We start from the raw sequence: 23,367 nt of genomic DNA, 5'->3' as shown, positions 1-23,367 counted from the left end.
TCTCAGGTATAAAAGTCACTGTGACAAAAGACACACAAAAAAAGTTGAATCATATCGTGGGAAAGCGTCACTAATTGTATGGGAGTCTGAATTTCACCGCAAATAATGATTCAGTGATTAGAATTACAGGTTTTACTGGTCACATGAACGTTTGTGCAAGTTTATGTCTCTTTAGCTTTAGCAGTGTTATGGAAGTGCAGGACTGGATGTATGAGAGGTTAAATATCCCATGCTCCAGCAGCTGAATTTATATGCTTCTACTGAATGTTTTAAAATGTTTTGATTCATTTCATTGTTTCATATGAGAAGTGGGTTCTTGTTCTTGAACCCTCCACTTAATGGTCCCTTGAACTTCCCCCGATATATTGTCAGTTAAAATAGAGGTTTCCCTATAGGGATGTTATGAACAATGCCAAGTTGCTGGGCAGTTTAGTGCATAGGCTGTAAATTATCACCTCTCAGACACTGCACCGGACACTGGTAGTTTTGACTCATCTGGATTTCCCCTACATTAGTCACCAACTGAAATATACACACAGACGCACACAAGTATGCCCACATAACCCCCTCACAGTGTGAGAGTGATTGGCCACAGTGTGGTGTATGTGACTGACACTGATAATACATCTCCCCATAGTGCAGCAAACGCTGAGGCTACTTCATCAGCTGCTCCACCAACTGCTCTTTGGCATCCCGTATGTAAACTCTTGACATTAATAAGGCTGTGTGAATGGGGCCACATAATGCCTTCAGGACAATGTACACACCAGAATGAATTAAGGAGATACTGCACTGTACGTCATACAGGCTGGTTGCCATCTATGGTTTTGACTGCAGATACAAATGCAGATTAAAGCAAGCTTAGCGCTCTTTAATCAAAGCCATGTGAGAATAATAACCACATTAGACATATGTGCACTCCCTCTGATGACAGTACCTTAGATGTCACGTCAGTGACATCCCATAAACACACACATTCATCTCAAATGAAGTAATAGGGTTTTGTTGACTGGTTCCCAACGCCTGAGCCTTAGAGTAATTAATGATGTAAGGGTTTCAGATGTCATTGTAAATATCAGATTTAATGACATCTTGAGGTCAGTTTGTCCTTGTTATGTTGAGAGGTGGACATGGTCAAAGCTACAGTTTATGTAATAGGTTTATCGGTGGGAATTTGTCTTACGGATAACATAATAATCACCCTGAGCTTTTACAAGTGGGTTTTTTTTTCAGTGCAATTGTGATTATGTGAGTAGAGATTGATCTTTATTTTTCAGCTGGGAAACTTTAACTGAGCAAGCTGATTAAGAACAACTGGTATTTACATCAGTTGCCTTGGGGTAGTTTGTTAGAGATAGAAATACAAGTGATGTATGATGGCCTTTTTTTTGTGTTTTCATGTAATCATATCACATCTCTAGATAATAACGTCCACATCCTGTGTAATATTCTTCAGTACATTACCATGATTTGATTGCAAGATTGATATTTACTTGTGTTTGTTCCAGCGTTCATCTCAACCAAAGATGGAAACAGCAGTGAAAACAATTAAATCAAATTAGACACATTCATGATCAAACCGTGATCAAATGTGTTTTTAGCAATTCTAGCAGCATGGCTTTAGGGGCTTCAATGTTGGTTGGTTAGTTGGCCGGGTCAGTCAGCCTTGGCCCAGAGTGAAATATCAACAACTATTAAATGAATTGCAAAACAGTTATATAGAATGTCTGTGAGGTTGTCACTTTTGTCTTTTCAGAAATTTTTCAACAACTATTGGAGGGATTGCCATGAAAATTGTTACATTCATTCATGTTCCTCTCAGGATGAATTGTAATTACTTTAGTTATCATAAGACTTTTCATCTAGTGCCATCATCAGGTCAAATATTAGCTTGTCCAGTACTTTGGTTCATCCAAATACCTGCAAAACTAATAATTCCATTCCTTATATCAGCTTAACTAAAGTTACAATGTTAACACTAAGCTGAGAAAATGACCTTTCTGAACATTATATCTGATAAACATTGTAGCATTGACATTGTGAGCATTTTAGCTTGCTGATGTTAGAGTAGCTATAACTGGTAATTTTACAATAAAAATGTATGAAATGACATTGTGAAAGGGATCAATCATCGTGATGAACCTACAGAGAATTATCTCTCGAATCTGCCACTCCCTTCGGCTTTATGGAGCTTTACAGTGAGTTTCAGCTCATTGTTTAGCTGTCTGGCCCACAAATTTACTGTTTTGGTTCATTCCCACCGGCCTCATCGTGTTCTTTTGGGCCACAGCAGACAGCTGTTTTCAACTAAAACGTTCTGAAAACCCACTGTACACTACCTGCTCTGATACAAACAGCAGACAGACACAATTAGCAAATCTATGGTGAACGTAGCGGAGCATTTAGCAGCTAAAGAGCCAGATATTTCTCTCAGGAGACCAAAAACAGAGCTAAAAGAGACTGAATATTGGACTTACACTCATGGGGTGGCTAGAAACAGGGCTCCAAATGAAAGCTATTGTTGCTCTGTAACAGCTGGATATGTAAATAAGTAACTGTTTGCTGACACGTTTGCTATATCAACTTCAAGGGTGATGATATGTCAATAATGTGTTCATTACTTTTTTCTGCTGACCCTGTGTGGCCAAAAAAATCAGTTACAATTGATTGCAGCTGTAATGTGTGGACATCAGATCAAAGAACTACGGTGATAAGTCCAGCTTCACATGGCTGCAAGCATGGCTGACTCTTAGTCTTGTTTAGTACAATAGTATATCACCATGACAATATGAATTCACAGTTTCACAGGTTCACAGTTGAGGTCTCCGGATTTTCCTCACAGTGGGAAAAATTGAAGACAGTTGTATTTACCTTACTATCTTTAAAAATTTCAAGGAAATCTTTGTCTAATAATAAGCGAGATTTTTAATGTGAAATCCTGTTTGCCAGAAAGAAATTGCATTTCTGCGACGGATATCTTTAAAATAACAGCTGTGTGACCATAGTGTCACGTCACCAGGTTGGCACACTGTATGCTTGTCCTACTGTCTCTCATAGGTGCACAGCAGGCAGGCAGTGGGGAGAGAGAGAGCCTGTATGTCTTTATTAAAAGTACAAGAGAGCAGCTTATAGGTTCGTGTTCCCTGGATACACCACATCTATTTATTATCATTCCCCCGCTGCGACCCTACCTTTTATTTTAGCATGCTGATTCATCTGCTGTTCATCTCTGAAAACCACACAAGACCTCTAGGTTTACAGTGTCATACTACTTGGGTGAGGGGGAGAGTCTGATATTGAATTGGAAGTATGTGCAAGGATGTGGCACGATATGTGTGCGTGCTTAAATATGAGTTTATGTAGGCTACTGTAAAAGATTTTCAAACCGCAATATTTATGTCTGGTCTCCGTTTATATCTGCTCAAGCTTAGGATATAGAGGATACAGGAGAGTAATTTTCTTCTTGTTTTGAGTTAATGGTCTTTTCCTCCATTACCCTCCACTAAAATCTCACTAGACATCTGAGATCTTGGCCTGAGAGTGCTGTATGTTTCACTTCCTTAAAGTCAAATATTTGGGTGATTTTTGTTGTTTCACTGACTGAATCTTTGTGCTTTTTCGGAATCAGGCCAGAATATACGATCGCTGCCATTTAGAATGTATTTATGGCAATATTCAGGATGCTTGAAGCCTCCTGGGCCTCAGTGAGGAGCATGACGCAACACACATGCCCTCATACCAGCAAAACCGCTTGGGAATCTGGGTGGAAATATCAGAAGTGGCCGGAGAAACACATGCAGTAGGGTAGGGGTGAGCTTTTCAGGATAGTGGCTAGCCCTGTGTGTGTGTGTGTGTGTGTGTGTGTGTGTGTGTGTGTGTGTGTGTGTGTGTGTGTGTGTTTGTGTGTGTGCGTGCGTGTGTGTGTGTTTGTTGGAGGGGGTACAGGGTCAAATGCTTGATATCTATATCCTAGCAACTGAGACTGAGTGATATCTTGTACAACTGTAGCTGGGGATTGGTCAGAGAGCTGGCACAAGCCCCTCCTATTTGTAGGGTAGCCTAAGAAAAAATACCTAAATTCAAAACATCTCTCAAACTTTCTCCACTCTGCACTGTACCGTCCGGCACTTTAATCCAGGCCTGTTTGTTTATTTATTTGTTTGTTGTTGTTTTTTTCATAAATCGTATATGTTCTTGTAGCTCATGTACAGTCATTGTTACATGTACCGTTGTAACAAGCTGAGCATTTTGAAGATTTCAGCAAAGTGAAGTTTGGCATGACAACATGAATTCACCTTACACAGCTATGCAGTATTACCCAGAGTTTCCCTTTCATCGGTAAGTACATACATATTGTTTGAATTGATGACTTCCAGTGTTAGTTTGATTAAATATTAAAACAGATCTGAGGCTGTGTGATTTACCCACAGTTTAAAAAAATGATATTAAATCCTGAAGCAGCTGAAGTATCATATATTTCATGGATTTGACACGTGGCACACGTGTGGAAATTGACTATTTAGGTATAATCTTTGGCATTTATCAGTACCCTTTACAAATGGAGCTCTGAACAGAGAAAATTCTGAATATTTAACATTTTATTGCTGGGAATCTCCCTACTCTTTGTTTGAACTGGATTGCCATTCAGACCTATACTGTCTGGAGGTCCAAAGTGACCTGAGAACAGTTGTGTCTGCCTGGATCCTCAGCTGCTGCTCTGTCCTGATATATTTATATGTGTGGCATACTTATGGCAACAATGCATGTGTAAAGGGCCATTAGGGCTGAAGTGGCAGACAGATTACATGACATCCAAGGGTCTTCTTCTGATCCCTACTCTAGCTGACTTTTTTCAATTGCAGTGGAAACGCATGATGTAATTCCGATGTGAGATGTTTTGCAGATGCTTTTAATCCAGAATGACAGATGAACGTTACCATTTAATCAGATGCATTTCATTCAGTCGCAGCATAATACTGTATCTTGTAGCCCCTGGCCAATAAATGTCCTCTATAGGTCTACCAAAGTCAGGATGATAACATGACATCAGAACATTATGGTGCTTCTGGCATCGGAAATTACAAATTTAGTTTACTGTACTGTTTACTGTTACAACACAGGTAACAAAACACAAAAACAAACCAGTTTAAAAGATTAAAACAGGATTATACTCCTGAGATGAACAATTCGGTGTCAAATAAAACTGATGGTTAGCACATCAAATAGAAGGAAATAGAAAAATTGAAACCCGATGACTACATAATTGTGCGAACAATAAAATAAAGATGCATGCCAATTGCTCTGAACAGGTAAATCTATCTATTTATCTATCTTTCTATCTAATATACAGTAAATCTCTAATCTGTATATTTCAAACATGTCTTATTTGTTCAGTAGATATATGTATCAAAGCAAACTCACCAGTGTTACGTTAACTCTATACACTGACATAATGTTGAATTCACACTTTTGCCTCCACTACATCATCGCTGCACGTCATAGCATTAATCATCATCGAGTTCAGTAGTGATCGGACACCTGCAATGACATCCATGTTATCTCAGTCTCTCTCAAATGATAGTAAATCAATACAATAAAAAAAATTAAATCTTGTTCACTATTTAGTCCTTATATTTAGAAGGTTATCTTGCATTTGTACACGCTGGTTATTATGATTGTACTACTGCTGACACTGTAGTGTGCTGTCTCCATCCTGCTGGTCACCTTGGTAAGGAATAGTATGTTCATCTTTTCCGGGTTAATACGTTATAAAACATAGGAACTGTATGATTTGTCTTTCTGTGTGTACATTAGGTCGATTAAGTGTTATTTCTTGTTTGTGTGCAGAGAAATTATATACTGCTTGCTTTTGTGCATTTTTAACTGAATGTCATCGTGTCTGTACTTGTGACTGCGATGTATTTTAAAGTCATAAAGCCTTCAAGTTTTGTGCGTTGATCAATACAAGAGAACAGAAAGTTTGGCCCCTGTGGCTAAAAAGAATTAATTTATTGGAACACGATAACTACTCTGCTAGAGATTTAAACCTTATTATATGATGCTTTCAAATAAAACCTGGTACCAGTTGTGCTTTGATCTATTTTTGAGCATGGAAGATTTTGGTAGCATTAATTTTCCATGGTGTTGCTTTTTTGGATTTATTCAGCTTTCAAGTATAAAGGTATCTTTTTTATATTCACTCCTCCTCTCGTTTTTTTTTTTTTTTTTTTTTGCATTCCAAACCTTAGAGGGATCTGTGCCTGTCCTTTTTCCCCAGATGATTTGAGTTCAGACTGTTCATCTATAAAAGTAAGCGGATAGGAGGAAGAGAAACTTTGGCGCTTTCTATTGTTTTGGAGTCATGTCCCTCTTCCAGCTGGGGCTGACAGATGTGGGGGAGAAGGTCTTAGGCCTTTGAACAAGTGATTAATAAAGACACTGGAGAAGGGCCCCGATCGGCTGGGCTGTTTGTTTTGATTGCATTTTCATCGGTCGGTGTGCCCAACCTGCCAAGAGACAATGGCCATCCCTGTTTAGTGCTGACCTCTGCCCCAGTCTCGTCTGGAGGCGCTGCACTGTCTTTAAGTGGATGCTGAACAGCCTTTGCCTCAGGCTAACTGAGAAACTCTCTGAGTAACCAGACACCAAAAGCAGACAAACAGCCAGAACGGGGATTTAAACCATCTACTGAATGGTGTTGAATATATGAATTCAGGCTTTTCTAAATATTATCTGTAGGTCATTTTTTCAATTTTTGCATGTTTCCCATGATTTCCGTCTTGCTGTTCTCTGTTTCTAAGCTACTGAAGTCTCAACGATTGAAATATTCAAATAGTCTATCTAAAAATGTAGATGCAGCTGAAAGTGGACATTTGAAATTGCCTTGCTCTTGGTTTCATGACAATGCATTTTTGGACACTATCCAATATGTTTTAATAAGAGATTTTACTATTTCAAGAGCTCACAGGACAATGCAAATGTTTGCAGAGTGCAGGACATCAGAAGGTACTGAATTGTATTTGCAGGCTTACACTGCTGTACAAGACTTTTGTGACTATATTCTGGATTCTGATTGGTTGACAGACAAGGCTGTGAAATAAAGCTCAGAAGTCTTTTAGACAAATGAATCAGGTGACAGTTGAACGAGTTCTGCCAATAGCCGATCTTAAAGGAAAATTAAAGCCACAATCAAATGGAGTGTAACTGATGTCAGTAGGTGGACAACACCTAAATCCTCCCTCCTCCATGAACAGAGATGACACCACACCTATTCTACCTGCATTCTATCTATTTGTTTTTTTAAATCATACGCCTTGTTTTTTTGTTTTTCCAGTGACTACCATCCATTATCTTAAACTTATGATGAAGTGCTGAACTCCAGGAAGCCCATTTTGATATATACTGTAGAACGCTTTCCTACTGCAATTCTCCTCGTCTTCACTGATATTAGAAAAACTGGTGCAATAGTAAAATTAAAACAATCTGACAAGATCTAATGAACAGCAATGTCTTAAATATGTAAGAAATGGGCTATACACACTTCACAGTTTTGGCAGGCCCATTTGATTCCAAAGACAAGCTGTTGACACAACAATAATTGTAATGAATTATAAGTATTTTCAGTACATCACTATTATGGAACAAAAATATATTATCTGCGTTTGATGAATGTGGTGAATAGTGCTGCAGCATTTTAATTAAGCAGATTTTTTTTTGTTGTTGTTGAGATTTTACACTTATTAAAAACAACCGCCATCTTGATATGCCCTGTGCTCCCACGGGACTCTGGTTGCCATGACGATTAACAAGAGCCTTGAAGGCCAACCGGAGCAAAATCAGACAAATTCAATAGCTACACTGGCGACGCTGAAGGTAATGGGTTAGTGTTTACAACTCTCGTTTCCGAGATTACGTGAAGTTTAAATAAACTCTTGCAGGCACCGCTAATTATGCAGGAGAGGTGTCAAGTCGAGGCAGAAATGTATCCAAGATTTTAGCTAGGCCAGTTGAGGGGACCGGAGCAAAAATTAGCAAGAGTTTTGGTAGTTAGCATCTTAATGACATTAGCCCAGATCTGGCTGAACAGGCTAGAGTTAGCTAACTGGCTATATCATAAGTCCCATAGCTAGGTAATCTACTCCCAGTGAAAATGTAAAAGCAGCCATTTTCAAAATGGTTAAAAAATGACTTAGCTGTTACCGTTACAACCACTGAATTAGGCAATTTTGTGAAAATATTTACTTTCTGAACTAGCGCTTGCTTGCTCTTTATCATAGACTAACGTTAACGATGTTAGATGACATATTATTTCCCAACTCCTATCAGGACCTAACTTTGATTTAGAGAAACAGTTTTATTGGGTACATGACCAATTTTCGTGGTCATGGGTTTATTTTAGTATATAATTGTTTTTGCCTGTCAAAATACTGTATGGTTTACTTCTTTCAGTAATCACAAATAATTATATCAGCCAGTACGTTTGAAAGCAACATACACTATTTGATTGATAAGTCACAAATGATATAACTAAAAATAATGTACATTTCCAGTTTCCAGCACAAGGTGAGCTGGATTGTGTGTTACTACCAGTAGTTGTAAAATGCTCCTCTTAAGCAGTCACAGCTTCAACATAGATCTAATATTACAAAAGCTTCTAAATTGACTATTATGCTTTAATTTGGCCCAGGCTGAATGATCCAACATGCAAAATCCCCCTTTTGTTCCTTAGGCATTGCAAACTCAACTCAACTTTATTCTAAACTCAGCACTCCCTCATGTGTAACTCCTGCATAAGTTAAATTTTTCACTTCATTAGATATGCCTGTGTTTGTAAGTCAGGTATTAATATCATTCATCACGCAGTGTTGGGGAATTCCAAAACCTAAAATAGTGCCAGCTTCAGATTATGCCCCCCCCAGCCACCCCTAAAACCCCCACCAAGCTTGTCCAGCTGTACACATACCAGAAGTTGCAGCAGTGCTATCATATAGACTGTGGGGGGAATTCCGGCTGTCTCAGACTGCAGCGTGCGCCACTTCAGCAGGAACAATGGCATGCTGAGCTCTGAAGCAGGTGTAATGTTTCAGGGGAGCAGGTCAAAGTGCCTCTGTCTGAATGGTGCATAATCACCATTATGTGTAGTACAAATATTCAGTATTATGCAGGCTGACTTCTTCACAATGGAAGTGCTCTTCATGACTGGCTGGCAGCAGGACTTCTCTTCCTCCTCTTTTCCTCTACTGGCTGGGTGGCCAAATCCCAGCCCTGCACATTAGCATTTTTGTTGAATGTTTGCTGACATTGCAATTTTTAAACTTACAAATTAAAATAGTTTCAAAAAATGCAAACCTTAAGTATTTCTTATTTCGAATATGAGCACAAAAATAAATGTAAAATGATAATAGTTGATTCTGTCTCCTTGCAGACTCAGGGACCCTCCATCCCGTTTGTCCTGGAGAGAGAGCTCATTCCTCACTACCATGTCCCAGAATCCGTCAGCACAGACAACTGACTTCTTCAGCCAAGACGTATTCAACCAGCTGTTTGATATGCTTGACCAGTAAGTCAGTACCACACAAAAAGAAAATGTTTCTGTAAATGCAAAAAAACGCACACAGACTTTGGTGTGCTTCAATCATCTATACTGTGTTTCAGATCTGCCATTCATTCAGTCCAGCCCATTGAGCTGAACTTCACAGACAGCCCAACAGATGGGTCTGCAGGAAACACCATTCAGATCAGTATGGACTGCATAACCATGCATGAGCCAGATGAGACACTTTCTGTAAGTACGTAGGTTTTCTGGTCAAGGAAAACACCAATTGTACTTTCTATCATTTTCCACTAGTAGTTCCTACTGCCTTACACCCACTACAACCAGAGATACAAAACATGTAAAATTAACAACATTCAAAATGACCTTATTACATCACCTGCTCATGATTCTATGACCCCAATCAGTTCAAACTGTAATGTGCTATACTACTAGTAAACATTAGTTAACCTAAAAAGATAATTTCTCAATGTAAACTGAACAGTTTCTATTTTATTTATGGGATAATAAGGTTTAAGAAATGTTTTTAATGGCACTAGCAGTACAGATTTCCATATGATTTAGTGTTGAGTCAGTACCCTTCACAGAAACCATATAGATGTTTTACCAATATTTTTGTTTTTTATTTCTGTGAGACCACTCAATGTACTTTCTTAACCAGTTTATTTCAAAACAAATAAATTATGCCATAAATCCATACAGAATGCATCTATTTGCCTTTAAAGGATTCACCAAAATCAACGTGGTCTCAACACAACATATAGCAACTTGAAATTTTACAGGTTAAGTTTTTAAGTTTGTTATTTTGTGCTGTTAGTTGTGGCTTATTAATAAATTTCAGCCACAACTAAAATACTGTCTGAGATTACTTTCATTCTGAGTTGATGGGACTTCCAGTGGTAAATTCCATAAATTGTACAATAAATAATGTGCAAACTACTTTCTATTTCATATTAGAAATGGAATTTCCCTGTGACAGTTGTGAAAAGGTGGTGCAGAGCAGCACCTTTGAGAGCCAGTGAATAAAGCCGGTGTATCTGTTTTTGTCTGAGACCGTGTCTGTATGGTGAAGATATTATCTCATTTAGCCTGAGTTGTAGTGGACCTGGGTGGCCCCTCTAAATCAGGGAGCTCTCAGTCTGTTGAAGGTAGAATGTGCATTTAGACAGTGACATGCCTGATGATCTGATGTAAGTGGTGAAAATTGAGTTTCCTGTATTTTTTATTTTTTTGTGACCAAATACAGTTACAGCATGGATTGGGAGCTTGCTTCTTGAGAAACCACTGAACAGACAGTCAGCGGGCATTAATTGTGCTGTCAAGTAAAGCATTATGAAAAATACATTCTGGTATTAGATAAATCAGTGCACTTTATGAACTCCCTTCTGTTTGACCTGTAGTGAGGAACATATCTTTGTCAGCTCTCTACTGAGAGATGATGTGCATGTTCCCCTCCCAGTGTAGGAATGCTGTTGTCCAGCCAGAGCGGAAAAAAAATAGCAAATAAAAATTTTGTTCAAGGAGCTGAGTAATGTGTTCTCTGTGCTCTCTTGAAATCGTGATTAATGGCCCCACCCCCCACCGCCCACTTTCCTCTGCACCAGAGAGGGGTGTGGTAGGGTGATTGGCACGCCAGCAACTCAGGCAGCATCCGTGTGGGGGCTAAGAGCTCGCTACCATGGCGGCTTGCCAATCACCAAGCCCCAGTCGTTATTACCAAGTCAAGTGTCTGTTTTGATGAAAAGCTGGGGTGGGCAAACCCAGCGTCACCCCAACCCCCCTCGTCTTCCACCCATGTGGAGGTGTGCCTCTTTCATGAGTCATTAGAATGCAGCTCACTGTTTAGTGCCCTGGGGGACTTATTTGTATTGTGTAGGGTTTATGTTTAATCTGAAATTCCCTTTTCTTCTGGATTTTTTTTTCTGTAGCTGCAGGGCAACAATTTAACGCAGCCCCTACCTCTCTTGCAGAGGTCTCAGCTCTCATCTATCAGTACGTGTCTTCTCTATGTAAAGATGAGGGGTGGCTACAAGGGGGGAGAAGAGAAGCAAGTTGAGGGTAGAATAACATGAAGGAATGTAGCAGATATAGTGGCAGGAGAAACGCTATATCCTACCCCAAACAGCTGATTTTACACCCAGATAAAGCTCTGATCAGCTGTGCGTGGAAGACACAGTGTTGAGCATAGGGACAGAGGTCCTTCTCAGACAGAATTTAAACAACTTTACAGCAGAGTAGCTCAATCGACACATGGCTTCTCTGAGATCCAATTACATGTTTGTGTTTGGATTTGTACTTTTTTCACCGCTCCTCTTTTGTTTTTATGTGCGATGGCTATTGCCTCCTAGTTCAGTGTCGGAGTAGCTGAGCAGTTTCTCCACTTTTTCATTAGTTAAATGAAATTAAAACTAATCTTAATGCTGTCACCTGAAAAAAATGCCAAATGTGTTGCAATCATTTCCGTAATCATGACAGAGTTGGATGTTTCTTCTTCGTCAGTTTCAAAGCAGCTTTGAGTCATTACACCCACCTTACATGTCCATCTTACCCTTTACTTGTCTAATACACAGACAGTTTAGATAGTTTTACCTCCCAAACAACAACTCTAGTTTTAGATATATAAATTCAGTTACACAAAGCACATCTTTAATCTTAACTTGGATTATTTCATCCAAAGGAAACTTGTGCATTAAATGCCCAACCATAATGTCTTCTTTTATTTTTTACATGCTCCAGCAGTTTTTCATCAGTGAGTCAGTATGAGACCTAATCTGACTGTATATGTGGGGATGTAAGAGCCCCTATTACCCTTATTTCTTGTATTTTTTCTTACATCTTCTTAGATGAGGCTTAAGTCTACTTTACATCACAGGATTATATGATGCTATGTGCAACTGGTCACACCCTTTGAGAGAGAGCACATGAATAAATCCTTCAGTAATAATCCTTTAAACGGCTTTTGTAAAACACCACTTATCCATATTAATTTTTGAAATATCTAATTTTAATCCAGAATTTTCCAACATTCAGCGAGATTGTGACAATTAAGACAGACTGAAGTAGATACACTTGTAAAAGACGAAAGAAAAAACATTCTTAGTTGTGTTGCAAAATAGTAAATTTATTTTAAAATGCAGGTGTTAAATTTTTGATATTTTGGCTTTGAAGTGAGCAGCATCACAGAACGTCATTGAAATGCTATTATTAGACATAAATAGTTCTCTTTGATATTAGAAATTATGTTAAAAGTGAAAAACAATATTCCATGATGCCTGTGTAGGATATTTATTTTTGTTAATTTGTTTCTGGGCCTTTTTGACCAAATAAAAGAAACTAAGGAGCCTACAGAACTATACTCAGAAACTAAATTACACCCTATTTAGGTATGTTTTATGCTTTAGTGTTTGCATTTTCACTGCACCTGCGTAACCTTGGCGATTAGGAAAATGATACAAATGACACATTAAAAAAGGATTGCTTTGTTACGAGATATCGACAAAGTCACTCTATCTTTGAAATTTACTGTAGCGTGACTGTGATGTTTGAAAGGATGTTGGAAAGCAGACATGCAAAGAGATTGAATATACCAGAAAGGCAAGAAACCTGTTTCCAAAAAAGTGGTGATCTTTTTTTTTTTTAACCCAAGTCTGTAAATATAGTAAAACGAAAAGCGCGTGTGTTAAACATACTTTCTCTCTTTTCCCTCATCTCTTTATTTTAATCTTTTTTTTAGACTGATTGGGAAAACCTATTCATCAAACATCGATAAAATCAAACAAACTTCCCATACCTAGTCTAGCTACAACCAATGCTTTCCTGCACTCAGAATGAGTACTGTACGCAACCTGTATGAGTCTTAGGGCTTGCGTTTGACCAGTCAGCCATGTTCAATACTTCAATATTTCAAACTTCACGATAGTTCTATGGTTTTTGGAAAATAGTACTGTGGAACTTTTTGAAGGCAGAACCTATGGCACAAAACCAAAACTAGAACTGGGTTTCTGCACTTGAAATACAGGTTAAGTTCCTCAGTTCCTATGAAAGATCCTGTGGCTATTAGTCATTGACTAATTAAAATGGATTTGACAACAGTGTTTGTAGGAAGGATGCCATTGTATTTTCCAGCTCCTCCGTGGAAATAGTACAAATTTTAGCATATTTCGACAATATTGTGGAACAGAATTCATATATTTTGCTGTCTGAGGCTACATCTGCAAATGTTTCTTATCTATTCGTTAAGGCAGTTGTATATATATAGTACAGTGTTGAACTTTCACTGCATGCTAAAATGGAAGTCCAGTGGATGGAAATACTTGTGCACTTGTTCTAGTAATTCTGTTTATTTAAAAAATCAGTTCGCTCTGCTGATTAGCAGTTTTACAAATAACATACAAAATTGTGACTGCAGTCATCTAGTTAGTTGTAGGGCCTGACCTACCAATAACTAAACACTGGTAAAATTGTTGCTGATAAGTCTCTCAGTTCCTCTTGTGGTCCTGCAAATTGGCTTTGTCTTTCCCCTTTAAAATCATTCTGGCAGTTCTGAAATCAAATTGCCCAGTATATAAATTAGGTTTACCAAATGCTGCTTAAGTTTGTTTCTTTGGAACAAGATTATTTCAGAATTTGGTGGCAGTTGATAGTGGAGGTTTTAGGATTTGCCACCCAAGTGATGCTCTCTGTCTCTCCATTGACTGCTTGCGTCTGTCAGTATGGATGGTAGCTCACACTGTTTTCAGGGCAGGTGTCTGTGCCTTCCCAGCCACTGCAGCCTGACACTTGATACTAAACTAATCTAGCTGACTTAAGGAACAGGCTCTTTAAAGGGAAACATTTTAGTAAAGCTTCTTTTGTCTGAGCTCCTGGATCTGCAGTTCTTTAGCTGCTGCCTGGTCCGACTCTCTTCTTAGTTTCTCACCGGTGTAGCGTTTGAGGTGATGCAGTTAATAGAGATGTGCCTCCACTCTATCTGAGTATATGAGTTAGGATGGCTAGACAATATGTTATCAGTGAATTGGACTTTTGGAGGTATTAAATTAAAATCCACAGCCTAAACCCTGTGAATACGTTTTGTGCCATAAACTAGTGTCATGTTAGGATGGGTTTCAGTACTGGTTTGTTATTAACTTCTCTGTTTAATTATGTAAGAAAAGCGTGTAATTTAAAAAAGTTTAAGATAGGTTCTGATTTACAAGCCCACTGCAATTTATCGTAGCATGAGTCTCAGTTGCATTACACTGAAATGTCATTTTTATTAGGTATATCTAGCTAAAACTAATGCATACTAATTAAACAGTCCTGCAAGAAATCCTAGCTTCATGAGGGTTATGATGTTTAGTTTGTGTTGAAACTGTTAAAGAAAGCTGTTTCAACTTTATGGTTATTTTGGAAGATGTTGTTTTTAATGCTGTTGAATTGTTTTTGTATTATTATTGTTTTTCTATTACTTTGTCCACCCCATTTATATCAGTGAGGGAAGCTTAAATAACAGACAAATCTCTCTGTATAATGCAATACAGTTCAAGAGCACCACACATTTTATCCTCCAAAATGATCTTACAGTTGAATCAACATCTCTTTAACACAGTTTCAACAAAAACAAAAACATTCTAACCTTCATGTAGGGAGGAGTTATTGCAGGACTGTTGTAATAGTTTTAGCTAGGTGTACCTAATAAACTGCCAATGGAGTGTATATAGCCAATATACTATTGTATGTCTCCTCTATCCTGCTTGATTACAGTTACTGTTCTATATTTTACTACAGCCTCACCCAAAAACTGAGTACTCTAACTTCTTTTGAGATGCCAATGTTGTTTTAACATAATTAGAAGTTTGTTTAGCTAAACTAATTATCACCCTCAAAAGGTTTGGCTAGTGCTCCACTGAAGCCTGGGTACGTTGGGAGGCCATTGGATTGGGCTCTTTAAAGTGTTGATTTGCCTTTTGTGACAGGCTGACCTGTAGGCTCATGGCCCCAGGGCCAGAACAGGGTGTGGCTGGTGATTGGAGACACTGCCTTCAGTTCATAGTTGTGCTTAAGTTTTCAGGCAGCTTTCAAATCATTCTGACCACAGGGCAAGAGTGCAAGCCCTGTGGCTCTGCAGTAATAGAAATGACTTACGCCCTGCTGACCGGTGACCTCCCTTGTCATCTAGCACTGCAGCTAGCACTATCCACTCATGTTTACATTTGCAGAATTACTCCACTTCATTATCCTCTTTGATGATTAAAGAAAAGCAGATCTACTTTCACTTTCAAATGAGTAATGTACAAACTTACTGATGCTTTTCTTGCTTGCTAGCAAATAATTTTTTGAGGTCTAGGAGACTTAATAACGCCAACCATTTGAAGTTTTGGTTAAAAACATGTCGGTACAACAGGATAAATGTGCATTTTTTCCAGTTCATTCTCAATAGTTGTAGATTACAGCTTTTCTACATAAAATCCAGTGGGCCAAAATGTAACAATTTCAGCTTCCTAGCTGAAATATAAAACCAGAAATAAATGGAGCCAAATTGTTCTTGAGTTTATCAGAATTTATTGGAGCTGTTGCATATGCTAAGAGCCAGCAGCTCAGTGCTAGCACCATTACAGTATCTGAGACACAATGTATGTTTCCAAACAGATCTACATCAGTCATCTCTGATAGATACAAGCAATCTACAGGAGTCACATTGTTTTTCTGGGGGGCTCTGCATTAAGATTGCCTAACAGATGCAGAGTGGAGCCATTCTTATGCTAAGTAGCTACTGCAGGTACAGCTGATACTCTCCCAAACCCATACTAAAGTTCTCACTCTTGGGCTCGCATGTCTAATGATTTTTCTCTTTATTCATTTATCATATTTTGTTAATCTTTCTAATTGACATCCACATTGATAGAATTTTTCTGTTACGATAATTATTTTGATATCATCCACCCCTGTCTATGCATTAAATGTGTTTTGAATGGATTCATTTAAATTACATTTTACAGGTAGAAATTATGTAAGGGCAGTGCAATTGAATACAAATTTTCTTAGGTGAATATTAAGTTTAATTTTATTTTTTCTGTATTTTCTGTTTTTACCTGGATAAGGAAACATAGAAATATTTGTAGTTAAAAAAATAAAAAATAAAAAAATAAAAAAAGCTTAAATGCAAGCATAAGATGAAAGCATTTATAATTTTTTTTTTGGTTGATATTAAGCTCCGCTACCATGTCGATAAAGAAATTTACTCCTCAACTTTTACCTTTGAGGAGCTCTGCAGAGCTTCAAAGGAAGTGTTCTTCTGGAGATGGGTGTGGACTTGGTTCCTCGACAGGTAGCTCCTTAGACCCCTCCCATCTCTTTCAGGTATATATGACCTTCCCGTAGATTCCTATAGAAGTTTCTGCTTTTCCACTTTGCATCTGTAGTCCACATCACTCCTTTAGAGTGAGGAAAAGAGATTTGTGGAATCCTGGAGCCAGTGGAGCAAACAGCAGCAGCTCTGCTCAATCTCAGCGCCAACATGTTGTACCTGGAGACGGGGACCGCAACATCTTACAGCGAGGTAAGACCAACGGAAGAGCCGGTAATGGGGCACCAGCCATCGCTCCCATTCCTTTAGTTGGTTCCCCAGAGCTCCTTGGACTGAATGACATATCACATAGGAGTAAAAGGCCTTGTACTTTTGGATTCAAATTTACGTCAGTATTCAAAAGGATCCAAATCGTGGATTCATGTGTATAATATGTTAACTGATACAGGATACTTTTTGGTGTAACTGAGGGATTAAGTGAAACAAAATATCTGGATCACCCGAAAATACAAATAGCCTGTTTTAATCAAGTAAGACTAATGTAGAAGAACTTAACCCGGGGAAGATGGTTTTCGCATTTGACCGTGTGTGTGTGTGTGTGTGTGTGTGTGTGTGTGTGTGTGTGTGTGTGTGTGTGTGTGTGTGTGTGTGTGTGTGTGTGTGTGTGTGTGTGTGTGTGTGTGTGTGTGTGTGTGTGTGTGTGTGTGTGTGTGTGTGTGTGTGTGTGCATATCTGTGTGCGTGTGTGACTCCAAAGAGCTGGGGAATGTAAACACCTAAAGAATTTTTCAATATTTCCTTCTTGTGAAATGGCTGCTGTCTGACTGTGAAATGAATTAGTCAGTTGATTTACTTTGTTTCTAATTGTCGTTGTTGATTAAGTGTTTTATGAGGTAGAACATCTGACTTTCAAAAAGTTTTGGAGGGTTTTGATTTTCTGCAGTGATAAATTTCTATTCTCTGTGAGAAACCTTTCATGGAAAAGCCCTGGAAAATGTAAAGAATGGAAAAGAAAATAGAAAAATACCATCATGTATGTCAGTTTGATGATTACAAACTATTCTGTTACTATGGTGTGCTTTATTAAATTGACAATTTAGACAGCAGGATACTCTTAGGACCAATGGTTTTCATTTGTCTTTGTGAACCAGGTGTCAGACATTTACGTTAAATTTTCTTCCGTGCCTTCTTAAACAAAACAAACAAAAAGTGTATATTTTTCATGCATCAATCTGCACTAAAAATGCTTAGTTTGGGGGAAAAAAAACCCATTCCCATTTTTCACTTTGAAAGTGCAAGCATCATGATTGATGGACCTTTGTTTGCAGAGCTTGATGGTAAACACTTAAACGATGTTTCAAAGTGAATTAAGTAGAAAAAGGAGTTTGTACTGAAGTTATTTTCAGCTCCTTTTTTTTTTTTAAATTCCACAACAAGACATTATTCTGACTTTGTAAACTGTATGGTTTTGCATCAGTTAAGTTTAACCATAATATTATAATTGCAAGCAGAAAAATTGACCCTTTAGGCTTTTGCCATATTTGTGAACAGAATTGTTTGCTAAAACACAAGAACTAAACTATACGAAATACATGAAATACATGCTTTAGTTTGAGAATTGTTAGTATCAGTTCTATGCCTTCGCTCTCATTTTCCTTTGTCATTAGTTGTTTTAGTGATCTACAGGGTTGTGCTTTTTGTGTTACCAACCAAATCCAAACCAAACCAAAATCTAATGCAGAGCAAGTGAGCGGTGACAGATTCTCAGATTGCAGGTTGCAGATAGCAGGTGTGTCAGGTCACTGTCTTTTAAGTTGTTGAGCAGGGGGTCTTTAAGTGGTGTCCAGCTCAATCCCTTTTCGTGTGTGAGGTATCAGGTTCCCCCGTCCCCAGTCTCCTGGGAGCCGCTGCAGCCATTAAAATGTGGCTGGCCAGGCGCTGCTGTTTATTCCGGCATCGTAATTGCTTTAATGGTGTGTTGATGTAGATACAATCACCTTCTCTGCCCACCCCAGCAGGTATAAGGTGTAGATAGACCCCCAGCCAGCCCCACCTCAACCCCCAACCCTGGTGAGCCTTTAATGCCTCCCTCCCCTGTGGTCACTCATCACAGTCCCCTAGATGCTCTTACGTGCTGGCCCAAGGTACACGGAGCAGGTCACCAGAGAGCCTGGAATGGGAGCTATTCCCCCCTCAGGCCAGGTCTGCTCTGGTTCCTGTCATCTATTGGTAGTTCAATCTCTGCCTTTATCAGTGCTTACACTTTGTGACCACAGTGGCAGCAGCTGGAGACTTTGCGTATTCTGTGTTTAGACATAAATTATAGGGTTTTATCTTTTCCAGTCCTCCAATGTAAATTTCCAGTTTATGCAACTGTTTGGTTTCCATGGTGCTCTGGAGGACTACTGTCATGTCTGTAGACAGATAGTTTTTTTTGGTAGATTTTGTGCTTGCAGTGTTTACAGTAATCACAAAATCTCTACTGCCTTGTGACACTGTTGCTGTTGATACTCAAACTAGCATATTAATCAGCAATCATAATCATTACCTCTGACCTGACAGAAACCTCGCAGACATTCATGTTTTGACAGAAGTGCAGAAAAATCTAATGCTGAAGAGAGCATGATTTACCTTTAGTCAAATAAGAAATACGAATAAGATATGTTCCAAGCTTTTGGTCATCGGCATAGTAATAATTACAAGACAAGGAATAATTTGAATGTGTTAGTATGCCATACCAAATGCCAATGTGTTGGCATTAGCCGTAACTTTTAAATTAGCGCTGCCATGTGTATTTAAAATATGTCTGATATGTGTTCTGGATAATTCAGATTCCTTCATTGTAATCAACAGGCCATCCTCCTGAAGGTCAACAGGCTCCTTTTCCTGTTGGTCTGAAACGCTTACCCCAGGATTTATCTCAGACAAAGAAAGAAGCTTGAAGGCCTTAACAGACAGCACAACCTTTGAGAAACTTTATTAAAGGCTGCCGCGGATGTCAAGACTGCTGATTTATCGTGTTCCTGCTTAGCAGCCTGACATCCCAAAGGCCTAAACGCAGAGTCAGCTATAAACAGAAGGAATTTTTAAGAGCAGCTAAAGTGGTTATTAAATGGTTGCTGTATTATAGTGGAATAAGATCTGATTAAAAGAAACGAAGAGAAAGCCTGAAACTCCCTCACACAACCTTTTTAAAAGCTTATATCCCACTTCCAGTCAATTAAACATTAAACCATGATGAGTTAAGGTGAGACTCTGCTTCTCTGGGCCTCACTATCTGGTCAATTATGGCTTTATCCTCATTCCTCATCTTTGATCCTTCATTTAGACTATGAGACGCATTATCCAGGGCCCTGTATTTAATGTTAAGTATTCTATGTCAGGCATTCTGCTCTATGTCCCTGCTTTTATCTATGTTTGTTCTCTGGCCAGCATCAACCTTTTCTTTAGAATAATAATTTGACATTGATAATTGGTGCCTGTCACACTAACCTTAACAGCTGCCAGCATCAGGTACCGGAAAAAGCTGTGTCATCTCTGAATGGCTGAGTGCTTCGGTGCAACTGCAATGAATTGCGCCATAGTTCAAAAGTATCACTCTACCATGATCATTGACTCCATGAATATGTCAAATTCCTGTCCAAAAAAGAAATTATCTCACTGTGTTAATTCCCATGCAGAACAAGGACTACGTTTCTTCTTTTCCCTTGTGCAGGCCAAAAAAAAAAAAAAAGTAAATAGAAATTCTTGGGCAACTGATAAGCTTCTGTTATTGTGAGTCACACCAATTTGTACCATACCCATTTTTTTCTCGTCTGAGATCAGATGCACAGGGCCAATCTTCAGCCAATTGAGTTTAACCCTTCATAATATGTGTGTAATTAGCCCATTGTAAGGGAGCGTGTGTTGGGGGAAACCTCTCCCCGCTAAAGGCTGGAGGGTTTCCACCAGAAAGAAGTTTTCTTTCTTTCTTAGTTTATGTGTTTGTTCCATTCACAAAACACTTGTCTCCTAACACCTGCATGCCATAGCATAATTGTTCTCCAGACAAGCTCTTATAAGCAGTGTCATTGTCTTTGGGGGGGCCTAAAGCAGCCTTGCGCTGCAAACACAGTGACCCTCATCCAAACAGCTAGCTACCCTCTGGCGCTGTTGCACAAGTATGCTGAGGTTGACTTGAATGACCTCTCTCAGGTGTGTCTGTCTGACTATATGAGGCTGTCTGCGTATATGGATTTTTATGTAATAAAGCAGCAACTTATCTTCATAAGTTACTACCTTGATTAATAGTTATAAAGCCTACCTCGTCTGTGTTTTGTCGGTCATCTGGCACACCACTAACACCTGGCAGTGTAATGGGTGTGAGCTGGACAGCTGTGGTCAGCCGTGCTTGAAATAAACAAGAGGCCCTGGAGAGATTAATGGCTGTCCAAAGAGCGAGAGCCACGGCACCTCGTCCAGGAATGTGCCATTTATAAATGGAAAGGAATGGGGTGAATGGCAAGCAGAGCAAGCAGGAAGGGGCAATTCGACTATTCGGGGCGTATTCTCCATCCTGTTTAAAGGCAGGTATTTTTATTCTATTCCTCCTGTCTGAATAGTTTTGGCTTTGGAAAAGTGAATCAGAAGGCAAGGTGGTATAGTCTGTAGCAGGACCTTGATCAAAAACGAGCAAAACTCGGCTGTTAATTTGAGTGATTGAGCCATAAAAATAGATTTTATATTTCTACCATATAGACATTTCTGAGGCCAATTATGGCAGGGGTGTTACCATGTTGGTTCAGGAAGGAGCTAGACCATAAACACAACACCAGGAAAGATGGTTTATGTTACTCTGCTTAATCATGAATTTTTTTTTTTTTTTTTTGAAACAAGATCTCCAATTCCTGTTGCATGCTTTCTTCAAATTTTGTGAACCTTCACCAGCTTGAATCAGTGTTAATGAGTTTATTTTCTGGCGTTCTTTACTGAATTGTAAAAACAAGTCAAGGTTCACGGCAGTAATTTTTTACTTAAAATGCTTCTTTTTTTGGTCATCATCTTACCTAAAACTATGTGTTGTTATTTAGTGATTTACCAACTGTATCTCGCTGTAATGTACAACTGTAAGAACTGTTACTGATTCTTGCCAGATTTTGTCAGGTTCTCAATGTTTATGTAATACAATCTAACAGGTGACACACCAACCCTCATTGACTCTTAAATATCCAAGTTTCACATTATAATTTTTGTTTTTGTATTTTTTTATTTTAAATTGTGTCCTGTCTGAAATCCTTTAAATTCTCCTATAATGACTGAAAACATTCCTTTGTTGTTGCTTCCCTCTCTCCTATCCCCTCCATTTTTTCTCCACAGTCACAGTATACAAACCTGGGGCTCCTGAACAGCATGGATCAGAACATTCAGAACGGTGGCTCAACCTCTACCAGCCCCTACAACAACGACCATGCACAGAACAGCGTGACAGCCCCATCACCCTACGCCCAGCCAAGCTCCACCTTTGATGCCCTTTCTCCCTCACCAGCTATCCCATCCAACACAGATTACGCTGGACCTCACACTTTCGATGTGTCCTTCCAGCAGTCTAGTACAGCAAAGTCTGCCACCTGGACGGTAAGACATTTATTTGTCATAGTAGTTTGTGCAATCTGCTTAAAGTCAGTGACATTCCAGCTCATGGTCAAGCAGTATTTGCAAAAAATCTTGATAGTAAAGCGTAAACACTTTTTCACGGAAGAGGTCAGCATTTTGGGAAATGCGCGCTTTCTTGTCAAGAGTTAGATATGAAGATCAATAACCATTCCCATATTGGTCAATGAAATACATGTATAAGGCTCCAGCCAGTAGCCAGTTAGCTTAGTTAATATAAAGACTGGAAACAGGGGGAGGCAGTTAGCCTGGCTCTGTCCAAAGGTAAATCCACCAGCATCTCAAAAGCTTACTAATTAATATGTTATATCCCTTTGTTCAATCAGAACAAAAAGCAGAAAGGTAAAAATGAGAATTCGACCATTTCTTGGACAAGAGGAGTTGCCAGGCAACCAGCAGACTTGGCAACTTGTTGTTTTCACGCTTTAGACGTGTACCCGTTTACAGTATTTAAGGTACAGACCTTAGAGTGGTATTGATCTTCCCATCAAACTCTCAGGAAGAAAGCAAATAAGCATAAAATGTCAAACTATTCCTGTAACCAAGATTTTTTTTATATAAATTCTCACTTTTACATCACCCATGTGTCATGAGCACACTCACATGCCTCTACAGGACAAATTCAGACAGAGTCAGGTAAGTTGTCCCCCTTATGTACTCTAAGTGGACTTTCAAAAGTATGCACTTCTGCTTTTGTACTCAGCAGTTCTGTTTTCTTTACTGTATGATTTAACTGTTTCGTACTGGGTGATAAACCAAAATATTCCGTGGCATATGTCTGAAAAATGTCAGTTTTTAATATATGTTTATATGTATCATATGAGCAGGTCTGCATTTGTCCTAATAAATATGGAACCACAGAGACAAGTAAATATGCTGGC

At 38.9% G+C, this 23,367-nt stretch overlaps 1 protein-coding gene across 4 annotated transcripts in view; it reads left to right on the top strand.

The window, feature by feature from the left end:
* The first annotated feature begins 4,285 nt into the window (after positions 1–4,285).
* The window catches only part of tp63 (tumor protein p63), a 33,939-nt gene continuing 14,857 nt past the window's right edge, over positions 4,286–23,367 (top strand). For 3 of the 4 annotated variants that reach the window (XM_040129240.1, XM_040129241.1, XM_040129243.1), the window contains exons 1-4: positions 4,286–4,338; positions 9,425–9,559; positions 9,655–9,784; positions 22,193–22,450. In XM_040129240.1, coding sequence (XP_039985174.1) covers positions 4,286–4,338; positions 9,425–9,559; positions 9,655–9,784; positions 22,193–22,450 — 576 coding nt within the window. Of the gene's footprint in view, positions 4,339–7,851; positions 7,873–9,424; positions 9,560–9,654; positions 9,785–22,192; positions 22,451–23,367 lie in introns of those variants that run through there. The other variant, XM_040129242.1, reaches the window with a different exon arrangement.

This window comes from Xiphias gladius, chromosome 6 (assembly GCF_016859285.1).
Source record: "Xiphias gladius isolate SHS-SW01 ecotype Sanya breed wild chromosome 6, ASM1685928v1, whole genome shotgun sequence".
Lineage (NCBI taxonomy): Eukaryota > Metazoa > Chordata > Actinopteri > Istiophoriformes > Xiphiidae > Xiphias > Xiphias gladius.
Note: the sequence above shows the minus strand (reverse complement) of the source record. Positions and strands in the feature narration are given on the sequence as shown.